The following is an 18,079-nucleotide window of genomic DNA, read 5'->3' as shown; positions in this document are numbered from 1 at the left end:
TAGATTCCGAACCTGGCGCACCAGATACCGCGATGGCGCAGGGCACCGCCGCCAAAGCCCCGGACCCACAACCCATCGGGACGAAAAGTTTTTCCCACCCACCCCCACGTTGAGTACTCTCTAAGTAACTCAGGGAAGCCAAACATATGGGATCTAATGTACGTAAAGTAGCAGCCCGGAGAAACGGTCCACCACTTCTGGGCCAGATTCCTCGTGGTCAAAGATAGAATGATGGACTGCTGCGACCAGGAAATTGTAGCGACCTTTCAGTATAACTTCCGAGACGAAGGAATCTTGAATGCCCTCGCCCGTCGCCACGTCCGAAACTTCACCGAGCTATCGGATCTGGTACGCAAATATTGCGCCATGGAAAGTGCCTGGAAGGCACAACAGATGTGCGTGGAGTCAATACATGCCGAGGAACCCAGAAAAGCTTAGGCAAAACACGTACACCCACGACGGTCGGCCGAACACGAGCCCGCCGAGAAGAAGAATAGACATCTTGCAGGACCCAGAATAGTCCTCAACGAGCTACTGGACAAACCATGCCCTACACTTGGTTCTGCCGAATACAAACCCAACCCACAGCTTCGAGCTTGCTGGGTGGTTAGGCAAGTGGCAAAGAGTGGGGAGGCTATCCTCAGAATCACACCCTCCAGCAGATGGCCAGCAACACCCCCGGACAACGACACTGAGGTCCTGACGATCTATGAACATTTTCCTCAAAGAATCAGAGGAAAAGAGCCCTTCGAGAGCTCGATCAAATCCATTAGGTGACAACAAAAAATTCATGGACGGATACACCAATCACCTTCGACAAGGAAGACGAGCCAAGGGCCCTCCCTGTCCGAGCACCCGCCGCACTAGTCCTCGATCCCATAGTGAACGACTTTAGACTTCATAAGGTGCTAATGGACGGGGGTAGCGGCTTAAACCACATTTACGAGGACACCCTGGACATAATGCAATTCGACAAATCTTGCGTCGAACAGAGTCACACTACCTTCCGAGGGATTATCCTCAGGAAAGAGGCGCACTGCTCCGGACGAGTCACTCTCGACATAGTATTCGGAACTCCCGAGAACTACAGGTCCGAAGAACTACTCTTCCACATTATGGCCTTCCATAGCGGTTACCATGCCCTATTAGGGTGTGACGCATTTGCAAGGTTTCAGGCTATACCACATTACAGGTACATGAAACTCAAAATGCCAGAGCCCAATGGCATGATCACAATTCCATGCGATCTAGACAGAGTTCTTTGGGCCGAAAACAAAACATCATCGCTCTCCCTCGAAGCACTATCTGAGGCTCTCGCATCCGATGAATTAAGCACACTCCGTTTAATGGTGGATAGGGACGATGTAGTCCTCAGTAAAAGGCCCAAATCCACATCCTTCAGACCAGCAGACGAAATCGTCAAAATCCAAGCGCATCCAACGGATTCCAACAAAACAACATCCATTGGAGCCCAGTTGGACCCCGCGGTTGAAGAAGCATTGCACACGTTCTTGCGCGAAAGCTGGGACATATTTGCCTGGCACCCTTCAGATATGTCAGGAATCCCACGAAAACTAGCGGAGCACAGCCTGAACATATTCAAGGGCTTTAAGCTAGTCAAACAGGCGCTGCGCTGATTTTCCGAACCCAAACGTCAAGCTATGGGTGAAGAACTAGCAAAACTAGTCGAAGCCCGATTCATCCGAGAAATCAAGCACCCTGAGTGGTTGGCCAACCTGGTCATGGTGCCCAAGAAGGACAAATCCTGGCGGCTATGTGTCGATTTCAAGGACCTAAATAAAGGATGCCCTAAGGATCCCTTCCCCTTACCCCGCATAGACCAGATCATTGACGCCATCGCCAGACATGACTCGCTATGCTTTTTTGACGCCTACTTCGGATACCATCAAATTAAAATGAAGGAGTCTGACCAAGCCACAACCGCATTCATCACCCCCTACGGGCCATTCTGCTTCAACACAATGCCCTTTGGGTTGAAAAAATGCATGTGCCACATACCAGCGCATGATTCAAACATGCCTAGAAAATCAAATCGGCAAAACAGTGGAAGCATATGTAGACGATGTGGTCATCAAAACCAAACACGGAAGCCAGTTGTTGGACGACCTTCGCGAAACCTTTGATAATCTACGGGCTTATGATAAACGGCTCAATCCGGACAAATGCGTCTTCGGAGATCCCGCCGGAAAACTACTCAGATTTATTGTCTCCCATAGAGGAATAGAGGCCAATCTGGCTAAAATCCGAGCTCTATCCCAGCTAGCGATCCCTACGGAGCTGAAACACGTCCAAAAACTAGCGGGCTACGTGGCAGCCTTGAGCCGCTTTATCTCCCGCCTTGGTGAAAAGGCACTGCCACTCTACAGATTGCTCAAACGGACCAAAAACTTCGAGTGGACCGATGAAGCAACTGCCTCACTGGAAGAAATAAAAACATTGTTGGCCGGCAATCCTATACTAGCAGCACCCGGCATAGGCGAACCCATGTTGTTGTACATCTCGGCCACGAATCAAGTGGTGAGCGCGGTTCTCGTGGTAGAACGAGAAGGAGAGGGCCATAAGTTCCGGATGCAGAAGCCAGTCTACTACGTATTGATACTTCTCCAAAGTATCTATAATTTTTTATTGTTCCATGCCATTATACTATCCATCTTGGATGTTTTATATGCATTTATATGCTATTTTATATTATTTTTGGGACTAACCTATTAACCTATAGCCTAGTGCCAGTTTTGTTTTTTCCTTGTTTTTGAGTTTTGCAGAAAAGGAACATCAAACGGAGTCCAAACGAGCTGAAAATTTACGGTGATTTTTTATGGACCAGAAGAAGCCCCCAAAGCACAAGAGTTGGGCCAGAAGAGTCCCGAGTCGACGACAAGGGTGGAGGGCGCGTCCACCCCCCTAGGGCGCGCCCCCTACCTTGTCGCTGACTCATGGATCCCCCGACGTGAAACCGACGCCAAAAATTCCTATAAATCCAGAAACCCCCAGAAAGAAACCTAGATCAGGAGTTCCGCTGCCGCAAGCCTCTGTAGCCACGAAAAACCAATCGGGAGCTCGTTCCGGCACCCTGCCGGAGGGGAAAACCATCACCGGTGGCCATCTTCATCATCCCGGCGGTCTCCATGACGAGGAGCGAGCAGTTCACCCTCAGGGCTGAGGGTATGTACCAGTAGCTATGTGTTTGATCTCTCTCTCTCTCTCTCGTGTTCTTGATTTGGCACGATCTTGATGTACCGCGAGCTTTGCTACTATAGTTGAATCATATGGTGTTTCTCCCTCTCGACCTTGTGATGAATTGAGTCTTTTCCTTTGAGGTTTTGTTATGTTGGATTGAATCTTTGGATGTGAGAGCACTTGATGTATGTCTTGCGATGGGATATCCGTGGTGACAATGGGATGTTCTGTTGATCCACTTGATGTATGTTTTGGTTATCAACTTGCGGATTCCTGTGGTGACATTAGGGTAATCTTTGCATAGGGGTTGATGCACGTTTTCATATTCCTTTCTCCGGTAGAAATCTCGGGATGCTCATGAAGCTTTTTGTGTTGGATTGAATATTATGAATCTGAAGTTGTTTGATGCATATCGTATAATTGACCCACAGATACTTGTGGTGACATTGGAGTATCTAGGTGATATTAGGGTTGATTGATGTGTGTCATAAGATGTTATTTTACTACAAACTCTAGGGCTGTTTGTGACACTTATAGGAATAGCTCAATGGATTGATCGGAAAGAATAACTTTGAGGTGGTTTCGTACCCTACAAGCAATTTCATCTTATGTTCTCTGCGATAGGAACTTTGGAGTGACTTTTGTCGCACGTTGAGGGATTGCCATATGATCTATTTATGTTATCATTGTTGAGAGAACTTGCTGTAAGGGCATATTTATCCCTAAGATATTTTGGTGATTGATGACAATGCTTTTGCGGACTAATCGTGTGCATTGAGTGTTTTTCAGAGATTCATCCTTTTGGCACGAGACGATTCCCTCCCCTCGGAGCTTGAAGCGAAGTCGGTGTAGTCCTTTCAGATTAGTTTGGTGGACTAGTTTCATAGGGATCACCGTACTATCAAGAGGGGGTCCGTTTTGGAAAGGCTAGGGCGGAATCATCACGTACACTTCCTTTGCCCCTCCCTCCGAGCCTTTCCGTTTCGATGATGGGCTCGTTTCTCTTCTCAGTGTGCCCTCTCTGGTCCCAGCGGTAGTACCGCGGGCCGGACCGGTAGTACCGCTTGGGTGCTACAAGCGGTAGTACCGCTCTGGAGCGGTAGTACCGCCCAGAGCAGTAGTACCGCTGGTAGCCCCCAACTGTGTGCTCTCTCTGGTCCCAGCGGTAGTACCACGGGACGGAGCGGTAGTACCGCTTGGGTGCCACAAGCGGTAGTACCGCTCCAGAGCAGTAGTACCGCTAGTAGCCCCCAGCCGTAGTACCGCGGTGGTCTCGTGCTAGTACCGCCTCGATTCGAGGGCTCTTTTTTCGTGTCGGGTTTTTACGGTACTGGCCGCGGCTGTGGGGGGCCGTAGTACCGCTCGTATGCGGTAGTACTGCCCTCCCACCGCGGTAGTACCGCTGTGGGCCAAGCGGTAGTACCGCGTTGAGGAGCGGTAGTACCGCTTATAGTGGCAAGCGGTAGTACCGCTGGCACAGCGGTAGTACCGCTCTCTGCGGGGCAGAAGTGGGGTAACGGTTGGTTTGTTCCCCCCACTATATAAAGGGGTCTTCTTCCCCAAAGTTGACCTACCTCTTTCCCCAAAAGCTCCATTGTTGCTCCAAGCTCCATTTTCGCCCGATCTCTCTCCCTAGCCAATCAAACTTGTTGATTTTCTCGGGATTGGTTGAGAAGGCCACGATCTACACTTCCACCAAGAGAAATTTGATTCCCCCCACTTATCCCTAGCGGATCTTGTTACTCTTGGGTGTTTGAGCACCCTAGACGGTTGAGGTCACCGCGGAGCCATAGTCCATTGTGGTGAAGCTTTGTGGTGTCGTTGGGAGCCTCCAATTAAGTTGTGGAGATTGCCCCAACCTTGTTTGTAAAGGTCCGGTCGCCGCCTTCAAGGGCACCAATAGTGGAATCACGGCATCTCGCATTGTGTGAGGGCGTGAGGAGAATACGGTGGCCCTAGTGGCTTCTTGGGGAGCATTGTGCCTCCACACCGCTCCAACGGAGACGTACTTCCCTTCAAAAGGAAGGAACTTCGGTAACACATCCTCGTCTTCACCGGCTCCACTCTTGGTTATCTCGTTCCTTTACTTTCGCAAGTTTACTCGAGTTATATATCTTACTTGCTTGCGTGCTTGTTGTCATTGCATCATATAGGTTGTTCACATAGTTGCATATCTAGACAACCTATTTTGATGCAAAGTTTAATTTGGTAAAGAAAAGCTAAAAATTGTTAGTTGCCTATTCACCCCCCCCCCTCTAGTCAACTATATCGATCCTTTCACTTGCACTAGTGAAAGTATGAACCCTAGGCCTTGTTTCCAAGCATTGCAATACCGTTTTTGCTCACTTTTGTTACTTGCTACCTTGCTGTTTTTATATTTTCAGATTACAAAAACCTATATCTACTATCCATATTACACTTGTATTACCATCTCTTCGCCGAACTAGTAAACCTATACAATTTACCATTGTATTGGGTGTGTTGGGGACACAAGAGACTCTTTGTTATTTGGTTGCAGGGTTGTTTGAGAGAGACCATCTTCATCCTACGCCTCCCACGGATTGATAAACCTTAGGTCATCCACTTGAGGGAAATTTGCTACTGTCCTACAAAACTCTGCGCTTGGAGGCCCAACACGAGTCTACAAGAAGAAGGTTGCATATTAGACATCACGTATCAGAAGTGATTACCCCGTCCAAATCTCGGTATTCACATTACCATAAGATAGCTTATATGGATTTTATGGCTCCCGAAAACTCCGACATTCAAGAGTGTTCGGTCACGGTGGCATCCGAAGTACCACTGAAGGACATCATCAACAACAGGGACGCGACTGGCCGCATTGCCAAATGGGCTATAGAGCTCCTTCCCTTTGAAATCATCAACAACAGGGACGCCGAGCTATTATATCTTAGGTTTTGGCCAATTTTCTCGCCAAATGGACAGAAGCCGAGCTCCCCAGGGAATATAGTACATACTCACATTGGACAATGTACTTCGATGGCTCCAAAATGCTAGCCGGACTGGGGGCTGGGGTGATCCTTACATCCCCCACTGGCGATAACATCTGGTATGTACTACAAATTATGTATACTGATTCCAACAACGTAGCCGAATATGAGGCCCTGTTGCATGGGCTTCAGATGGCAACATCAATGGGTGTACAACGGCTCGAGGTGCGGGGAGACTCTAACCTCGCCATCTCCCAAGTCAACAGCGAATTCGATGCTAAATACCCCAAGATGGCGGCATATTGGAATGCCGTCCTTAAAATATCTGCCCCGTTCGAAGGGTTAGAATTTCACCATGTCTCCAGAGACAGCAATCAAGCTGCTGACGTCCTTGCTCGATTGGGCGCCAAGCGTGACCCGGTCCCTAAGAACGCCTTTGTGGAACGGCTTTTCAAGTCATCCGTGGTGTGGCAGGATGAGGGCAAGGACGCTGGAGCCAATGGCCGAGAACAAATCATCCCTCCTGTCATCGAACCAGACGAAGAAATCATCGGAGGCTCGACACTCGACGAAACAACTTCGGCTCATGAAGTCATGGCAGTCATCGCGCCATGGACCGAGCCCTTCCTCACCTACCTTCTCTGTCAAGAGCTCCCCGATGACCAGAACGAGGCACGACGCATAATGCGGCGCTCTAAAGCTTATAAGGTCCACGATGGTGAACTGTACAAAAAAAGCACTACCGGAGTCCTCCAGAGATGCATATCCGAAGAGGAGGGGTGGCAACTATTGGCCGATATGCACGCTGGCATGGGTGGTCACCACGCGGCAGCTCGGGCCTTGGTCAACAAGGCCTTCTGAGCTGGATTCTTCTGGCCCACCGCTCGCGCGGACGCACACACACTAGTCCAACATTGCGTCGGATGCCAGCTCTTTGCAAATCAAAGCCACATGCCCCCACGGCTCTCCGGACGATACCAATTACCTGGCCCTTCGCGGTCTGGGGACTGGACATGGTCGGACCACTTAAAGGGGGGACCAAGAAGAAGAAATACCTACCGGTCATGGTAAAAAAATTCACTAAATGGATTGAGGCGAAACCAGTAACTTCAGCTAAGTCTGGGCCGATCATCAACTTTATATCCGGTGTGATCCATCGTTACGGTGTCCCCCACAATATAATAACGGATAATGGATCCAACTTCACAGCCCAGGAAGTAAGGACTGGTGCGCTAACATGGGCATCAAGCTCGATTATGCTTCGGTATATCACCCACAGACCAACGGACAGGTCGAACGGGCCAATGGACTAATCATGAGCGGCATAAAGCCTTGCCTAGCCTGTTCCCTGAAAGAATCCGATTGCCACTGGGTGGAGGAGCACGACTCCATATTGTGGGGACTGCGCACAACCCCTGATCGATCAACGTGATACACACGTTCTTCATGGTGTACGACGCAGAAGCAGTCCTCCCTGCGACCTCATTCATGACGTGCCTAGAGTGCGCATGTATGAATAAAAGGAAGCCGAGTTAGATCGGCAAGACGACTTGGACGCCCTGCAAGGAGAGCGTGACATAGCTCGGGCCCGCTCTACGTTTTATCAACAGCAGGCCCGGCACTACCAGAGTAGGGAAGTTCGGGCGAAGGCATACAATGCAGGTGAACTCGTCCTAGGTCTCCCTCAGAAGCGGAAGAATAAGCTCTCACCCAAATGGGAGGGTCCCTTCATAATCGATGAAGTACTAGCAGGAGGAGCGTATCGTCTCCACAACCCAGCGGACAATCGCCTCAAACCAAACCCATGGAACGCAGAGTCTGGTGTCGCCACTCCAACTAGCCTTTCTTTTGTTAGAGTTTTTCTTTTATTTTTACTTTTTGAGGGTGGATAGCACCTCCCAGTCTGTGTTCGGCTAAACCAAACTATGCTAAGTTTCCTCGTGCATGCATCTTTAAATGTACAACCTGACTATACCTGGGGGCTTCTCTAATGAAGCCGATTAATATATCTTTCGTGCATTTATTCGCCTCTGTCGTGTTTGCACCCTTCCAATATCGTTTTTAAGCCATTATATGAATAGATTTGACTTAAGTTTTGGCCAAGCTGGGTTGCCTCGCTCCTATGCTTACCCTCTACGTTCTCGATTGTTCGGCTAGAGGGTAAAGGGAGCACCTCTACGATTGTTACAACCGGGTTATCTGGATACGTACCTCAGACGGGTGAAGTCGAAAGCTAGCATTCTTAAGAACATAATTGGTCGGCTATGAGGGAAGTGAAAATTATTTGTGGTCATCACCAAACACCCGGATTTATTTTCCCGAAGTAACCATCACCCGCATACTACGACTGTCTGGTTAAAACACCTATGGTCAACATAACAACCCAAAGAAAGGAACCCTTGGAGGAACTATTTTCTTTGGAAGTTTCTTACGTTAAACAGTAATATAACATAACTCCCTTTGCGTGTTTAATCTGTTCGTACCAAATGGCCGGATTGCCTGGTTCTCCAAAGTGATTTTCTGTTACAACAGGTTAGACAGTTCAGAACACTCCCAAGCCAATGGCGGGGGAGCTCGAAGCCGATGGCCGGTTAAGACAACGTTTACAACACGGATGGAGATTGTTTGATGTAAAGTACATAGATACATAGAATCAAACACCCTGCTTTTGGTCAAGACTATCAATTATAGTATCTAGGGCACAGTCTTCTTGAGATAACCGAGCGGCTCACATCACTTGGTCATACACCAAATGAAGTGGCACTTCCCCCTCGTTTGGCCCTACCAGCCCAACCTAAGCTAAATGATTCGAGTCCAGCTTGGTAAAGTGGGTCTTAACCATTGCCCATGCCTCCCGTCCTCCTTGGCAAGCCGAAATCTTCCAAAGCTTGAAGCGACGCCGAGCTCCTTTAAATCGATTGGCCAATTCGACCATCCCTTCTTGAGGCGTCTCGTTTGGCCATAGCGCCTTGATCATGCTCCTCATAGCTTTTTGAGCTCGCTCGTGCATCATGGACATTTCCTTTAGCAGGTTACCTCCGAAAGAGCCAGCCTCTTCTTCGGGACGCCCGGTCAGGAGACCTAACAAGAGATGTGGCAGGTTTTTTTACATCATACACATGCTTTACATGATCACAAGTTGAAATTTAACTTACTGAACATGCCACCTTTCAATCTCTGGTTCTCCTCGAGGGTTTGTGCCAGCTGGGATTTTAATCTCTCTATGTCTTCGACATGTTACTAATTTTCCGCTTTAAGCTTGTTCTTATCCTCATGGCTTCGGGCCAGTACTCGGCGGCCGGCTTCATGCTGTGATTCGGCGTACCTTTGGGACTCTTTGGCGGCTTTCAAGTATTTCTCCAGTTGGCCTATGGACTCGGCTGCTAAAAGGCAATCTTTTGTCACAAAAAATGCCCCAAACAAGTTATGCACGGTAAAACTTTCTACTCACCATGTGCTTCCCGTGTGAAATTCTTGACCTCCTCCAGTTCGGCCTGTGCAACCACCAACTATGTCTGGTTTATCTCAAGGTCCTCGGCCAGTTTGTTGCTTTGTTCCCTCAAGGCCTGCACCATGTCGCACCATATGCATATTAAGACCCTTAACTCCGCCGTACCGCCGAAATTAAGGCTCGGGGGCTTCTGGGTCAGGATTTTTGTTCGATTATCAAAACCAATCACAAACCTGCATATTGGTCAACAGAAGATGGGCGATTCCCTCAAGTCCAGTTCATGCGGCTCTGAGGTAGGCATCCACCGAACTAAGTGCATTGAACTCCTGTTTGGAAAACACTGGATGGCGTAGTGACTCCTTCCACCGTCGGCGATTCATCACACTTTCGACTTCGGAATTGGTAACCGAGACATCCCCAGGATCCTTTGGAGGCTGGTCTGCAGCACTCCGCATTGACCCTGGCCCGTGTCGAAGATCTCGTTCGGGATTACCCCCTGGCACCTCTTTGACGTCTTCGGACAGTGGTGGCGGTACACTTCTTCTGCAAGTCTCAGCAAAGATTATGAGTACTAGCAGCGGCCACAATAATGACCGAACTATAAGCTCAAATGTATCACCTCTTGGTCGGGGGTGCGGCCGGTGTAGCTCCCGTGGCTACCATGCGCTTGGGAGCTCTGCCATGGATTGGTGCCGACACAGTCGGCGCCGCTCTCGTCGGTGTTCGGCGTAGACGTCAGCATACTCGGAATGACATGAGGCGAACTCCCTTTTTGGGAAGAGGCCTTCTTGCTACTTACAGCGGAAGAGGGGGGGTCCCAGGGTGATCAGCCAGAAGGGCCACCTTAGAGCCGTCAAGACTCTCCTGGTAAAAGAGCCCGTCCTCAAAATCAATTGGCGTATGTGGATCGTCATGGAAACCTAGGTCATCATCACAGGATGGCTCTCTGGTTCTGGTGAGGGCAGCTGATGGTGTCGACCCAATGCCTCCAATTCTGTTCGAAAAAATGTAAGATCCGATCAGTAGTTACAGACGTAACGTCCGGACTATGAAAATGAAAGTCGAACTTACCCATCCAATGGGGTAATAGCTCGAATAGCCGTCCCTGTTCCTTAGGCGGGCAAACTCTTCTTCTTCTCCATTGAAGAGATCGGCCAGTATGGCTGCCATTGCTGCATGGTTGTCGGGCCCCTTCCGGTTGTAACAGGTCACGTCGCTTGTCCCATTATAACACCACAGGGGTGCATCCTTTGTTGAAGAGGTTGCACGCATCGAGTAATGGTGGTGACCATCACGTCAATGATGGTTAACTTACTGTGAGCTAGCAGCCTCACCTTAGCGATCGAACGTTGTACTTCGGCACTCTCCTCTTTAGAGGGGTTTTTTGGCCGCCAATTAAACCGCTTCTTTAAAGGAGCATCTGAGTATTCGGGCAGACCCCTTCGAGCCGGCTGGAATAGGGGGGCGTCTTCAATATAAAACCACTCCAAGGTCCACTCTCTTCGGAGTCCTTCTTTGGGGTCCCAACGGGGTACCCCGTCCCGGCTATGCGCCATACTTCGGCTTCGCCTACTTCAGAGATTGTCCCTCCCAGGGTACGGGGGACGAGGCAGAAATACTTTCTCCATAATTCGAATTGGGCCTCGCAGCCCAGAAACATCTCGCAAAGGACGACGTTGCCTGAGATATGCAGATTGGGCCCAGGGGTGAGGTGATGGAGCTGGATCCCGTAGAACTCTAGCAAACCCCTTAGGAAAGGGTGAATGGGAAAGCCCAGGCCTCGTAAGAGGAAGGGCACGAAACATACCCTCTCTTCCTTGTGTGGAACATGGAAGTTCTCTACAAGGGCTCCGCCATTCACGGAAGTTAATCCGAGACGAGTGGATACGAGATCTGAAGCAGGAAGATATCCTTGCGTCTCGAGTCTGCTAAGTTGAAGATGGGAGACTGAGCAGCTTGCCCAGTCGCCCAGAAGAGGGCCATGGGGACGTGAGGAGGAGCTTGGGGCGCTTGCCATTTTTTTCCATAATTTTTTGGTGTTTTGGCTTCTCAATTTGGGAATGGAATGGTCTACCCGTCATGCTCCTGGCCTGTTTAATATGCGTTTTCCCATGTCCCATGAGGGGCGTTTCTGTTAAAGATTATTGGACCGTCCAACTCGTTCTGGCACACAGAAATCGAGGGGTGTCATTAACCCGGTGCGAAGAATTGGTGTTGTGGGCGCTACGACACCTCGACAAACCGGGAAAGTTATCAGGACCGAGCTATGGTCAGTCGAACATGGAATGGGAGAAGAACTCATCCCGCAAGCCGGAGACTTCGGGCACACAAAGACTCCAGGGATCGTGAGACACCGGGGTTGGATGCTAGTTAAAACTAGTTAAATACTTCCTCCATTCCTTGTACAAGGCCATAAACTCATATAATAGCTACCAAGGTAAAATTTAATAATTGCTTTGCAAGTAAACTTTTTTTGTTAACCGAAATCATTAATACACCCGCATGCATATAAGGAGGGGATGGGAAAGAAATAACATAGTATCATTATGACTACATGCATTCATGTGTTAAACAAGTTGATAGTACGAGAAAGCATCATTAATTTCTCCTTGATTTTTTTACATGGTAATATGTGTCTCATTCATGTCATAAAAATCAAAGTACAACTCACGTAAAGACCGACATGACAAAACTGAAAAAACAGTAGGACATCTGAGCTTTACACCAACGTCCGTCACCTACCTCCGACACCACCACAACAGCCACTAAAGGAAAAAAATAATGGACCGCCTCCTCACCCGAGCTCGACGCGGTCCATCGCTGATATGCAACTTTGGTACCTCCAAGGTGGCTCACCAAAAGTGAAGCCATTGCCGTTCAATGAATCAGACCGGGGCAACACCCCGGACACGCCATCAAACTCCAGATCTAGCATCCTACCACGACTAAGACGCCGAAGGAGGAAACCATGCCCGCCATCCATCAACCACGAATCCAGCACACGCTCCGTCTTTCAGATGTCGTCGATGCAGACCATAATCTGCATCCGCTCCTGAACTACCTCCCAAGCTCCACACAACGTTGGAGCAAACGCCGTCGCAACGGCGGAGCTCGAGGACACAGGTCCACCAGGAGGATGCCGCCGCCGCCACACCATCCTTATTTGAACAGACTGATTTCCAAATCCGTCCCCAACCATAGGACTGATTGCCTCATTGGGGCATATCTGAATCTTCTTTAATCAGCGTCGACATCGTCGCCGCCGAAACAAAGACGACGAACAGCCGAAAAACCTAAGCTACTAGGGCCTAACCTAATACTGCACGATCCACACACGTAAATCCAGCGTCCCCCCTCACTACCGACCATCGAGGTCGCCGGTGGAGGGGAGACGCCAGAGGACAAGGCAGAGAGACTCTCCTGGCGGCAGCTAGGGCTTTTAGTCGCCTGCCCGAGAGGAAAAGACAAAACTGCCTGCTGTCTGCGCCTTCTTCTACTTTTGTCTTGATTACTGTTAGCGACCTCTTATATAGATGTAAAATGTATTTTTTTACATTGACCGGAGGGAGTATCTAACCTCGGCGAAAAGGGCGGCAAATCCCCATCCGGCCGTCTCCGCCGGTGGTACCAACTCCGAGCAGATCTCCACTCTTCCTTCGATTCGTGGCTCAAGTCTGGATCTTGCGATGATCTGGAAAACGGGCGCAGAAAAATGATGGATGAGTATGAGGCTGGACTTGCTGGACTTTTGGAGTTTGAGGCGCTCGAGCGCGAGATGCGCGAACTTGTCCCCGCAGCGACCAGCGCAATCGCGCTCCTGGCCACTCCAAGGGTGGGTGATACGAGGGAGACCTACTGCCATGTTTGCCATGATGATTTCGAGGAGGGGGACAAGCTGAGGGCGATGCCCTGCGCCCACTCTTTTCATCAGCGCTGTATCTTCAGGGTGCTCAGTGTTAACCGTCTGTGCCCAGTCTGCAGCCACGAACTTCCGGGGGACTACCTGGAGATGCCTTGAAAAAAGATCATGAAAGATTGTTTCCTGTGATCCTTTCTTATGCAGCGATATGTATAATTCATAATTATGCGCTGCTTTATCTATCTGTAGTGCAGATCAGCAACTATCTATCTGTAGTGCAGATCAGTTTTGTGATCTCTTTGGAGAATATTGCTCCTACAACATTATTCTGTTTAACTCTGCTATTATGCTAAACCTCATCAGGAGGCAATACATTGTCTATTTGTTCCAAATGCACCTGTGCTTGAATCATACTGAACCTCACCCCCATCTTGTCATGGAAACCTCCACCGTATAGGTCAGTCTAGCCCGGTACATTCCGGTTTTGGTGGATGGTCAACCTCTTGCGGGAGATTTCTTATGCCATTTAGAGTTAATTCCCTGAGTAAGTAATTAAGGATAAAACGATGTAATCCATATTCTTGTGTTATGCTTTTTTTTATCAGTTTTTTGAGATATCCCCAAACTGAGTTGTCCTGCACGCATATTTTTTCCCGCTGATGTTCTCAGATATATGTTGCTCACCTGATTGTGATTGTCATCAGCAACTGCACTTTCATAAACCATTATGCTGCCCTGTCGTCTGATCGTTGCACACATAACCTGGTTTGGCAGCCTATATAATGTTACAACATTTAGGAAGTTCCATTCTGCATGGACACTGTAGACTGTACCAGAAGTTAGTGGCCTTTGTTTTTATTGGGTCAATCAATTTATCACAAGTATTGCTTGCAATGAAAAGTTGAAGTTCTGACTAAAGATATCACAAATTTTAGGTGTTTGTTAGCTATCTCAGAATTGAAGAATATGTGCAGCTAACTAGTTTATGTGCTAACCGGATGCAATTAAACATATCACATTTGTACTTTTTATTTAGGGCATATCACATTTGTACTTGAGCTACCCAAATCATCTTATCTTGCAAGTGTTAGATCAGACACCAGAGCACGTATGCACTCAAGCCTATGCCATCTATTATTGATTATCTATACAGCATCAGCTATTGTGTTTGTGAAATTTTGTACTGTATACAGCATCAGCTAATGTACTTGATGTTTTGCCATCGGCTCTTCTCGAAGCGTGCACTGGAGATATCTGGTGCAGAAAACCTTCCATTTGCACTCTAATCGTATGTTTGTAAAATTTTGTATACGTGGTTCTACGAGTTGCACATTTGTAATTGCATCTCAGGAATGATACACAATTTTGCGTATTCGTGAAAAAGGCCCCTGCGATACAATGTTATCCTAGTTTGGCTTGTTTAGTTGTTTGTGAGCATTGTTGAGCCTGCATAGCCTTTAGAAATACGATGGGCAGCAGAATTTTTCCCAAATCCGGATTGTTTAAATATTTCACTAGGAATTAATTTTTTTCCTAAAATACTTTTGTTTGAATGCTTTTAGTTAAGTTTGACTAGGAGTTGTTTGTTTTATTCTAAAAGTAAGGCCGAAATAAAACCTTTGAAATTAAAAATAACCCTAAAAGGAAAAGTTAGGAAATAATTAAAATTCATAAATAAGTTGGCAATCCAAATATTAAAGGGTTTGACAAAAATTCAGAGTCAATTGAAACCCATAAATAGATTGAAAATATTTAAAACAAGGCTATGGAATATTTGTCAGAAAATAAATTACCATATGGCCCTAAATCAATGTTAAAACTTCTGTAAATATTCCTAAAGGAACTTAGAGCATGTGTGGTTTTTGAACGAATTGAAAATGGAAAGGAAAAACATAAATAGAAGGAATAAAAGAAAAAGGAAATCCTAAGCCTGCTCAGCCTCGCCCAGCAGCACTCGCAACGCACTTAAAATGCCGAACCGGTACACGCCCGTCTAATCATGGCCACCCGGTCCAGATCACAAGGCCAACGCGGGTGCTCGAGCGCCCCCCCCCCCCCCCCCCCCCCCCCCCCCCTCTCTCTCTTGCTGGCAAGCCTAGACCCACCTGTTAGCAGTTAGGAGCTGGACAATCCTCGATTGTTCGTCATAGTGGATCTTGCTGGACAATTGTGCCGACACACCCTCCATCCTCTTGCGAGTTGATGAGATCGAACGAACGCCGGTGAAGGTGGTGCAAGCCGGCGGCGATCTCGAACAGCCTCCCGCAGGGTATGTGCTCCGCCATTCAAAAGAAGTGGCACTACTATGACTGCAGAGAATCGAGAAAAACAGAAACACGATGAGCCCGCAATAGTTGAAGCAAAACTCATATAGAGGATTGGATTCAAAGATCTGACACTTCTCCAAAAGGATGCACTTGTAGTAACGATTGTCGGGCCTTTTTACCCCAGTGGATGTGTCGCTGAGCACTTTCGGACCGCATTGAGGGCATGGGATCAAGGGGAGAAGATCCATGTTCCCAGCTTGGGATTTGAAGGAGAAAGAGGCTGACATGGATGCCGATGAAGGATTAGTAGGAGGAGAAGGGGATCGGGGGAGGGCAAAGTGTGTGCGGGTAGGTGAGATAAGGAATTAAATGAATTACGACATACAACTTGTGACCCTGCTCGAGCTGGATCATGATTCCGGTGCAGGAAAAATTGCCAACGGTGAGACCATACAAGACCATTTTTGGTCACATCAGTAATTGACAATGGACAAACGACAGAGGCATTCTTCCATATTGATGCCACCAAACTAAATACATCACGCAATACAACTATGTGCACCAATACCGAGGTAGACCAACAACTTAGATAATGATACCATATGGTAGTATGATTGTAACACCCCAAAATTTTAAACCATGTTTTTATTAAGTAAAATTTTGACAGAAGTAAAATTTTGCATTACATTAGGTCTTGTATTAATTTCAGAACCTTTCTGTTTTTCTGTTTTCAAAAATCCTTCCCTCCATATAGAAACTTTTGAAAATATTGTGGGTTTTGAAAGTTTTCGTGAACCCTTTCATTTGACTTTTAAAATTCAGTAGGAAATATTTACGTAATAAATTTGTCCCAAAATAATTATTTTATTTACATTTCAAACTCTAGAATGCCCCTGTTGCACCTATTTTAAATAATGCTTTTAAAATTACACAAAAAAATTGAGTGGTCCTCTGATGCCTATAGATCACTTTTATGCAAAAACCCACCTTGGTCATTTGAAAAGTTTGAGCAAAACATCATTTTTCCTTGCTCAAATAATTCTCAAACTTCTCCATATTATAGTCCTCCCAACAAACCTCCTAAGTTCAGGAGATCAGCTCCAATTGCATCTTTTAAGTCCATCAAATAGTTCCCTGAAGTTTTGGGTCAGAACTGAATTATCTCAAAACTTGCATTAGAAACTTGTTTCCCCTGCCAAACCAACCTTACCATAATCTCTACCATCCAAAGAGACCCCATCCTGCCAAGTTTCACTTACAGAAGAATTTTCTAAATAGACCTTGCATTCTGTCGAACACGTTGTGTGCATGAAAGAAATTTTGCAACTTTCTAAACTGTATTGGAAACTTACTCGTCTAGCTAAACCAGCATGTCCAGTATCCTTACCATCTTTTTAATCATCACCCTGCCAAACTTTAGCTTGATTGGACCACTGTAGCCCACCCAGGCATTCGGGCGAGCACATGGTGTGTGTGCCCAGAGCACGGCCAGAGCGCGCGTACTGCAGCCGCTGGCATCGAGCTGCTGCCGCCCTCCTGTTGCTTCCCTCGCTCCTCCTAGACCTCCTCTGGATCACCAGATCAACCCCACCGCTTGCCGACACCTTCCTTCGTCTCCTAGCTCCGGCCACGCACCGTCCGCCGCCGTCCAACACGCCACCGTCTCGGACACGCCCCCGTCCAAGACGTGTGGCTCGTCTCCGAACCAGCCACCGAGCTCCTCCATCACTGCAAGCCGTCACCGTCCTCGCCTACCACACCGATGTAACACCCCTATGTAATGAGCTACCGTAACCTTCTCTGTTTAAGCTAAATCATTTAGCTAAACAGTGCTTGATCAATATCTCATTTCAAATTCCACTTTGAATTCAAATTTAAATCATAAGTGAAATAAATAAATTCACAAATATGAAAACAAAAATGTTCAAAGTGTTGCAAATAATCACTGGATAAATGTCATGGTGGAACCAACATTTTCTAAAGTGCTTAAGTGCCCTAAATCAATTAAAACAAGGGCCAAAACAATAATTTAAAATGTTTTTTAAAGTAATAAAAGTTTGCAAACTAATTTATTTAAGTGTCAAACAGTTTGTGGCAGTGACTTAAGTAACAACACTATTTATGGTGCTAGTTTTATATTTTATGAAACTAATTTGTTATAAAAAGAAATAGAAAACAGAACAATAAAAGTAAAACAAAATTTAAAAAGAAAAAGGAAAAAGGGGGCCCCTGCCCCATGAGCCTTAACCCACCACGGCATACCCAGGCAGGTAGGCCCACCTACTTTCCCTCCCCCCCTATTCATCCGACCCGCACCGCTACAGGGGCGCGGTCGCCCCCGACCACCTCGCCG

The 18,079-nt window shown here is 47.4% G+C and overlaps 1 protein-coding gene across 1 annotated transcript; it reads left to right on the top strand.

Moving 5' to 3' along the window:
- The first annotated feature begins 6,188 nt into the window (after positions 1–6,188).
- On the top strand, positions 6,189–7,010 carry LOC109781322 (uncharacterized). Its single transcript, XM_020339924.2, has one exon. The coding sequence runs from the start codon at positions 6,189–6,191 to the stop codon at positions 7,008–7,010; it is 822 nt and encodes a 273-aa protein (XP_020195513.2).
- Positions 7,011–18,079: the final 11,069 nt, after the last annotated feature.

This window comes from Aegilops tauschii, chromosome 6, assembly GCF_002575655.3.
Source record: "Aegilops tauschii subsp. strangulata cultivar AL8/78 chromosome 6, Aet v6.0, whole genome shotgun sequence".
In the NCBI taxonomy this organism is placed as follows: domain Eukaryota; kingdom Viridiplantae; phylum Streptophyta; class Magnoliopsida; order Poales; family Poaceae; genus Aegilops; species Aegilops tauschii.
Note: the sequence above shows the minus strand (reverse complement) of the source record. Positions and strands in the feature narration are given on the sequence as shown.

Coding starts and splice junctions, on each gene's coding strand:
- LOC109781322 (XM_020339924.2), top strand. CDS start 6,189: ATGTACTTCGATGGCTCCAAAATGCTAGCCGGACTGGGGGCTGGGGTG.